The 8,330-nt window shown below is 38.8% G+C and overlaps 1 protein-coding gene across 1 annotated transcript; it reads left to right on the forward strand.

Moving 5' to 3' along the window:
* Positions 1-2,006: 2,006 nt before the first annotated feature.
* Positions 2,007-6,813, forward strand: LOC103719107 (endoribonuclease L-PSP family protein). The gene is made up of 6 exons (XM_008808183.5): positions 2,007-2,289; positions 3,707-3,822; positions 3,946-3,990; positions 5,776-5,849; positions 5,933-5,982; positions 6,539-6,813. The coding sequence occupies exons 1-6, from the start codon at positions 2,100-2,102 to the stop codon at positions 6,631-6,633; spliced, it is 570 nt and encodes a 189-aa protein (XP_008806405.3). The 5' UTR covers positions 2,007-2,099; the 3' UTR covers positions 6,634-6,813.
* Positions 6,814-8,330: the final 1,517 nt, after the last annotated feature.

The following is an 8,330-nucleotide window of genomic DNA, read 5'->3' on the forward strand; positions in this document are numbered from 1 at the left end:
CATGTGGATACCCGTAGAGGCCGGACGCGTGTGCGGCTTCCATCGAACCTTCAACAAATTCACGTAAATCAGATTTGCGGAGACCATCTACCCGCACAAGGTGAAGATCTGATCTTCTTAATATTTTTAAAATAGTTTATAAGAATTTAATCCTAATCTATCTACAAACGACGGTTTTAAAATACGTTCATGCGATGAACGGGATCTTGCATGCCTTCCGCTGCGGATCTGAAAAATTTTGAAATTTTTCTGCGGCATGCATCAGTTCGTAACATTAGTCCCATACAAGAAGTCAACATTCATTCCTTCTGACCCTTTTGTTGATACACCCGCTTTTGTTGATCACCTTGACCCAGCACCTGCTATTGAGCCTCCACCTCCAAAGTTTCATGCACGCAGAGAACACATAGAACATATATTAGATGAGCAGGTTATATCTACCCGGAGAGGAAGCTACCAACATTACCTTGTTCGGTGGAAATGTCGACCCGAATCAGATGTGACGTGGATTTCGCGAGCCGAGTTGCAGCGCCTTGACCCTGATCTTCTGGAACAGTATGACAGCCGGCTAGATCTGCACTCGACGGGATCGAGTTTTTTCCATCCGGGAGAAGTTGATGGGGACATCAGCTAGGCCACCATTTTATTTGCATATTTATTTTATTTTTATTTCTGGGCTTGTTTGCATTTTAGGGCTTATTTGTGTTATTTGTGGGCTTATTAGGATTTATTTCTGTGTAAGGGATTTATGCAAATTGTGTATTTGGACCCTATATATAGGGAACTATTTTCATGATTAGGATTTTAATGAAGGATTAAGAACTTTCTTTCCCGCACGTCTCCCTCTTCTCTCTTCCTCCTTTTCTTTCTCCCTCTTCTCCTCTCCTCTGTCGTTCTTCCTCCCATCTTCTCCTCCTGTTCTTCCTCCCTCTTCCTCTATTTCACATTTTACAACCACAGCAGTCATCCCGAGTTGAACTTTTCACTGCAGCCGCTTTCTCTGTGGTTGGTGCGACATCACCTCCCTCCCTCATTCTATCAATTTAAAACTCTTATCAAGATGAACTCTTCTCTTTTTTCCTCCTAATTAATCTTCTTCCCCTATCACACATAACAATGTTGCTCTCTTAAGTTATCTTTTTTCTGTTTACATAATTTGATTTAACATAACTTACGCAGGACTTTAATATCCACATAGTGATCAGAGTTGATGAATTGGGCATTAATTTAACTTGAGCAGGCCCACCTCCACTTGAACCCTTCCATTGTATCCAGCCTTCAGTCCATCTTCAACTACAACATTGTGGCCAGCATTCGGTAACAAAATCAGCCCATGGAATTGGGTTGAACCCATTGGTAGGGGTGGCAAAATATGACCCGACCCGCCAATCCGACCTGTATTCGATCCGTCATAAACAGGTTTGGGTTTGGCCTAAACTGGTTCGGGTCGTAAACATGTCGACCCGTTTAACCTGTTTATTAATTGGGTCGGATACGGATTTTAGATGTCTGACCCGTTTAAACCGTTTAATCTGTTTAACTGTTGGGCAGGCGAAACAGGTCTAAACAGGTTAAACGGGTTAAACAGGTTAAACAGATCTAAACAGGTTAAACGAGTCTAAACAGGTCTAAACAGGTCGCGTTAAGCAGGTTAAACAGATTGGGCTGGGCAGGTTAAACAGATCTAAACAGGTTAAACGGATCAGGTTGGGCAAACAGGTTAAACAGATCGGGTCGGGTTGGGTAAACAGGTTATTTGTTTATTAAACAGGTTAAACGGATCGAGTCGAGTTATCTGTTTAATAAACAGGTCAGGTTCATATTGTAATTTCTGACCTGTTTAATAAACAAGTCGGATTCAGATTTATGATTTTCTTATCCGACCTGCATGTGACCCGATCCATTTATAATTCGACCTGACCCGATTACCCACCTTACCCATCGGCGGAGCCCGCGACTACACCCGACCTAGCCCATTAAAAACGCCCACCCCAAGTCCATAAAAAGGAGGAAGAACTTAGATGAAAACGCTCCGTTAAGGCCGTGGTCCGAACTCGCGCCAGTCCAGTAATCCAGTGGGTGTAGGGTTTGGAGTAGCAATGTCGTGGAGCGCTGCGAGGTCCGTGGGAGCGCCGGCTATCGACCTGCGATCGCTGCGCGCTCGGGCCCCGGTCGCCGTGGGTCTCTGCTGTGTCTCCCTCGCCAGCTCCCGCCTCTGGACGTCCCGCTCCAAGCCCTTCGCCTGCGTCAACGCGGCCCTCTCCACCAACCCTACGTCCGCCGCCGCCGGTATTAGCCCTTCTTCCTTCCCTATCCCCTTGATCTCTTTTTTTTTTTAATAAATATTATACTTTTACGTTCGTTTGATCTGTGATTCGCTGGTATTTTGCAATTTAGGCTTTGATTCCGTCTGGCTTCTATTTGCTTTTCTTTTCATATATTTTAGGTTTATAAGAGTCTGTTCTGAACTTCTGATTTTTGTTGTTTTCAAGTGATTTAGTTTCTGATATATTATTGACGAAATGGGCCTTCTGATGTTTTGATCTTCTTTGGAAAAGGGGTTGGAAGATTAAAGGATTGTTTGTAGTAAGGAAATGAGAAATGATATATTTATGGGGTTCATGATGTAGTTGTAATTTAGTGTTTTTGGATTTTTTCTTAAAATGTTGCTTAAATAGACATGTCAATATGTGCAGAGAAATGGAACAGAAGCATCAGAGATCATCCTGTACTGTTCTGTTGGACAGTTTGATAATCTCATTTGGCATAAACCTTTGACTGTTAAATGGAAAGCATAGTTTAAATAAGTATTTGCTAAATATTTGTGTTGGCATTAGCCAACAATGTGGAATTAGATAAGGGTGTGACAAGATACCATCAGGGGAAATGTAGGAATGAGAAAGAAGGGAAGATGGAAAATAGATACGAGTTACATGCCACCTAGAGGAGAAAGCCTGCGTACGAATAACATTTTCTTGCTAGTTTTCTCCTTTTGCCAAAGTGCTCATTGCAAACCCATCTTTACCTAGTACTTTTTATCCCCAAAGTAAACCATAAAATGAACTATCTCAAATTTTTAATTATTGTCAAATTTATATTTGATTTTAATTTGAATTATCCTAACAACCCACCAACCCTGTGCGATGAAAACGACCCTGCCCTCAAGGATTTATCATGAGATCCTTTCTCAACAGCAACCCCTCTTAATTCATTTTCTCCAATGCTAATTTGTGTTGCCATCCCCCAGTTGCAGGGATCACATGCAAGTGACATGAAGGCAAAAGGGATTAATATATAGGTTTGGCTTTTAAAGGTTGTGTAGACTTGCTGTCCAAGAAAAATTCAGGGCAAGTTGGACTTGAAGTTTGATGAGGAAAGAAAGAAATCCAAAAGGCTGTTAGGACCTATTAACTATGGTTTATAATAACAAACTTATCAACTTATAATCGATAAGTCTGGACTGGTTTTGCCTAAAAAAGGCCAAAATCGGGATGGAATAAACACATAACTGTTTTGACACTCATTTTGGTCAGCCAAAAAACCAAGATATTTTAGTTCAGATGTAATTTGGAATCAAAAGTTTCTTGGACCGTGAGTTAGAAAGGCATCTAATATTTCATAATTTTGACATGTTCGTACCTTTTAGTAAATTTGGCAAGCTTAATTGTCAACATGTACTAAAGGTGATTTACTTCCCTGGTTTTAGATAAAAAGGAAGCTGTGCGAACAGAAAAGGCGCCTGCAGCATTGGGGCCATATTCTCAGGCTATTAAAGCCAATAACCTTGTTTTTGTGTCTGGTGTTTTAGGTCTTGTTCCTGAGGTTTGTTATCTCATCGTCTTCCAACTTACTTCTAGATCATAACAGACAACATGTATGTGTGCCTGCAACATTTTTTACAGTACTTTTATGCACCTGATTAATTTTTTGACTATATGAATGCAGACTGGAAAATTTGTCTCTGATACCGTTGAGGAACAGACAGAGCAGGTAATGAAGTTGCTCATAAATCCTAGTTAGGAAAGCCACTAATCCCACTTTTATAAATAGTGTAGAAGATTATCCTTATTATGACAATTCAAAGATATTTTTATGAAATACTGGACAAAAAAGTCCTCTGCTTCATGGTCAAGTGGAGCTCGATCCATTGTGAAACTATGTTTTTGAATTTGTTACTCATGTTTCATTCTTGCATCAAAGAATTTTATGTTAAATTAAGTGTGATGTGAGTCACTGTTTCACGTATACATGTAACTAAATTATATTGAAGTGTGTTCTCTCAACATGAAACATGTTGATTTTTGATAAATTTGTGAGCACTTATTTAGTTAGGACACACCTTGCCACCCCAAAAATGGAGTGTTCTGCTGCATCAGCTAAGTGTCAACACTTGATGTTTCTTTTCTGGAGTGACATGTCAAAAACAATCTACTACAATTCATCATACTTGATTCTCTATGAATTTCTGCTAAAAGTGTCCAGCTTCTTATAGTGAGGTGTCAAACCTATGTTTTCTTTTTCTTTAATGTTATTATTGCACAAATTAACTTTTCTGTATAAATTGTATATGGGATTGTCCCCATATCAGTGCTTTTGGAGAAGAAACTGCTGAACACTTGGGATTGCCTAGGTGCCTGGTATCCATACCACATGTAGATGCAGTACTGCTCATGATCCAAGCTGTGTAAAATGTGACATTTAGATAAAAAAAATGATCATTTTAGGACAGATGTTAAAATAGCATATGAACTTGTGATCAGTAAGACAAGTCAGATGAAGCTTTGAAAAAGTTATTTGTTTTCAGTATAGCGTGTGGGTGAGGGGATAATTTGCCATAATGCATTGATGACTGATGTCTATGGTGGACACATCTAGTCATTGTGGAGCTATCATTTATATGTGTCAGTATGATATTGTCGTTCAATGTGTTGGAAAGTTGGTATATAACTGATGCACCATTATCTCGAATATGTTCTTAACTGGATGATCAAATATCAGATTTCATAAGTTTGTCTTTAAGAAGAGCATTTTGCTCTTCCAGAAAGATATTTCCAGCAAATTAATGTGGGGGTAATCTATGTCGAAATTGGCAGTTAGTATTGCAAAAAAACAGCTTTCCTGCTGTTTAGGCCTTAAACTTTTATTTTAAATCAGATTCCAGTTTCTTTTTGCTTTTAATTTTGAGTTATCTTTGTTTGATGCAATCTTGGAATGCTATCAAGAAAATTATAACTAATGCAGAAGCAGAACTCTTGAAGTTATGAAACAGGAATAGCAACAAATTTGAGTTCTTTTTTTTTTTGGTATTCAGGGTCATATTAGGACATAAGGAAGATTGTATCTGATGTTTGAGGTCCCTTATGTTATTTAGCTAATAGCTATTACATACGAGTATTCTAAAGAATATGGGAGAAGTTCTGGACAGTGACTTAAACGTCGACTTTTGGAATGCATGAGTTGGTTATGATTGAGGGATTTGGGAGTTCTGGTCGAATGAAGGGATTCTTGGTAAAGCTTATTAGTCTTCTGTGGAGCCTTATTTTTCGTTTTCCCCTCATTTTATATAGTTTTCTGTGGAATTTTTCTGGTGTTTTCCTTGGATTCATATAGTTTGATGCCCAAAAGCAAGGAAGGGCCATAGCTTTAATATTTTGCTGTACTTATCATGATTTTGTTTAGCAGCATTGTTTGTGCTTGACACTTTTGATGTCTTGAGGTTTTGTTTGGTGACATTGTCATTGTGGTTGATAATTTTTGATGTCTATAAACTTGCAGGTTTTAAAGAATATGGGGGAAATATTAAAAGCGAGTGGTGCTAGCTACTCTTCAGTTGTTAAGACAACAATCATGTAACTGTGGTTTTTTTTTTCCATTACCTCAAAATATAAGACTTGACTAGAATTTTGCTGACCTCAAATTTTTCTTTTCACAGGTTAGCAGACCTAAAGGATTTCAAAACTGTCAATGAGATATACTCTAAATGTAAGTCATGGACAAAAGTTCCTCTTGTTCTGGGCCTGTCTTGTCTTTCAAATTTATTGACCGGATTAGAGATATTATGCATGGAGATTTGGTTCGCACCCCCCCCCCCTAAATTCAATTTTCTTTGCTTTTTAATTCACTAATTCCAAATCCATTTTGTGTTGCTAACCTATCCTATATATTCATATTTTCTCTATAGCAATGACAAAATAGCTGTGTCATTTGCACTTATTTAATTTTTATTCTTGCAGATAGGAATACTGTATTTCTTAAAAGTATTTCCTCATTTCTTTTTTGGATCGGTGATCGACTATCTGTTTCCCAAGGCATTTTCGGCTTTGGATTCGCACATAATATGTTTTCGTAGTCAAGATGTGTTTCACTGAAGCAAGATCCATTTGTCCGATCATGCTCCAAACTTGAAAAACGCATCCAGCTCATGTTTGAAATTACATGAAAGCAACTAGCAGGATTAAATGCAATGCTACATCACCTATGTTATATTCATATATTCAGACATTATATTTTATGATTAACTTGTGTTTTCTTCATGCAGATTTCTCATCTCCTGCCCCAGCGCGCTCCACTTACCAAGTAGCAGCATTACCCATGAATGCCAGGATTGAGATTGAGTGCATTGCTGCTCTGTAGTGCTTCTTTCTGTGTCAAACTTGCTTGGCACTATACTGAAGCTTCAGTGAATAATGTAGGGGTGGGATATTTTGTCCTTGTATTGGAATCCAAATTCCCGTAAACCTTTTAGTAAACCTTTAGTTTGTTATTTTCTCTTCAGCGATAATTGGACCCAAGAAATTGCTAAGGCATGTCTTACGGAGGATTGTACATTTCTGCTATGATTTATTGTTGAAAGACAAGGGAGGGCGGGCTAGGCACATTTACAGAGAAGCTAGCAGGGCTGTGGACTGGGTGACTTCGTATGTGGCGGATCATTCTGAGAATTTTCTATAGGTTGGAAAAAGGAAGTTGCCTAACGCACTCCATAATGTATTGTCTTTTAACTTTTATGGATGCATTCATACTAGAGGTGGATGAATCATCTGCTATGAAAAGAAAAAAAAAGACAAGGGAGGGAGGTTTGTGAAGTCCAGGTGAAATACCCTCTTTTAGTCGGTGGTCGGAACTGTATGTGAAGTTGTTTTCGATGGAATTATGGCGGGGAACAAATTTTGTCCATCATCTCAATGGAGCTGATTTTTATGAGAATGTGCTCAGGAACAAGCATTTTCAGGCTCTGGAAAAAAAATCACAAATGAAGTGGAATGTCAAATTGAAGACAGATAAAGGTCATACAAACGGTCTAAGGCGATGCACTGATGTATATACTTATTTGACTGGGAATTTGTCATCGATCTGCATCCTTTAGTGGCAATACCATTACATGAGAAATGAATTCAGAGTTATATGTCGAAATATATGCCAATACATGAAGTAGAATGAAATTATGTTGATACAAAATTTAATGGCAAGTAACAATATTTACATGGGATATGCATCGACCATGATGTGTGCGGAGGAGGCATTCTTCTAGATGAATAACTATATAGACGCATGGGTTATGCAATAATGATGAACATATAAACTGGGCAGGTTCATACAATTATGCAATGATGGTATTCAGCTTCCAATAGTAAACTGCTAAACAATTATACATTTGTATGATAACCAGCTATAATGCAACACCCAAACTGTTGCAGAATAATGAATTGCTAAATAGCAAGTAAACAACTAACAATTGAACGATAACCGGATGGTTCCACGAAATACTTAATAATCAAGGTATTATGCTCTCAATGAAAGAAAAAAATTAACATACACAAGTCCCATTTGCAAAAAAAATAGAACCCCATCCTAGGCCATTCAAACTATCACCATAGAGCTTAAAACAACCATGGAATTAGAAACCACGCCACACAGTAATATCAATAGGCAATCAAATCTTGCGAGGATCCGGCGTGTGGGCACTGTAAGCACCTGTGCATACCAAGAACCACTCTGGGATCAAGCATACAGGCACCATGGCACCAATGAGCACCAAGAACATCTTGGGATCAGGCATGGGGGCGACATAGGCACATCTAGGTACTGGATCTTGGACAGATCAAGCACCATGGCACCACAAGCACTAGTACATGCTTGATTAATTGCAGATCAAGCATGTCGGCCCTGAGTGCTGCTTAAACATGCAAGCACAAGAATAAACCTGAAGGCTAATATGTGGAGGAGTAGTAGAAGGTAGAAATCAAGGTAAAGTTATCCTAGAAATTGGGGATTGGTGCTAAGGTAAGATGTTGATCAAGCGAGGCATGAGGTGAACGGCCATGGAGGGG

This window comes from Phoenix dactylifera, chromosome 9, assembly GCF_051530095.1.
Source record: "Phoenix dactylifera cultivar Ajwa chromosome 9, Ajwa_hap1_PhDact_Kaust_v1.1, whole genome shotgun sequence".
Classification (NCBI taxonomy): Eukaryota; Viridiplantae; Streptophyta; class Magnoliopsida; order Arecales; family Arecaceae; genus Phoenix; species Phoenix dactylifera.

What these genes read in the sequence shown, in the direction of transcription:
- LOC103719107 (XM_008808183.5), top strand. Translation starts at nt 2,100, where the DNA reads ATGTCGTGGAGCGCTGCGAGGTCCGTGGGAGCGCCGGCTATCGACCTG. An exon ending in CCCTACGTCCGCCGCCGCCG is followed by an intron (nt 2,290 to 3,706) that starts GTATTAGCCCTT and finishes CCCTGGTTTTAG; the next exon opens with ATAAAAAGGAAGCTGTGCGA. An exon ending in TTTTAGGTCTTGTTCCTGAG is followed by an intron (nt 3,823 to 3,945) that starts GTTTGTTATCTC and finishes ATATGAATGCAG; the next exon opens with ACTGGAAAATTTGTCTCTGA.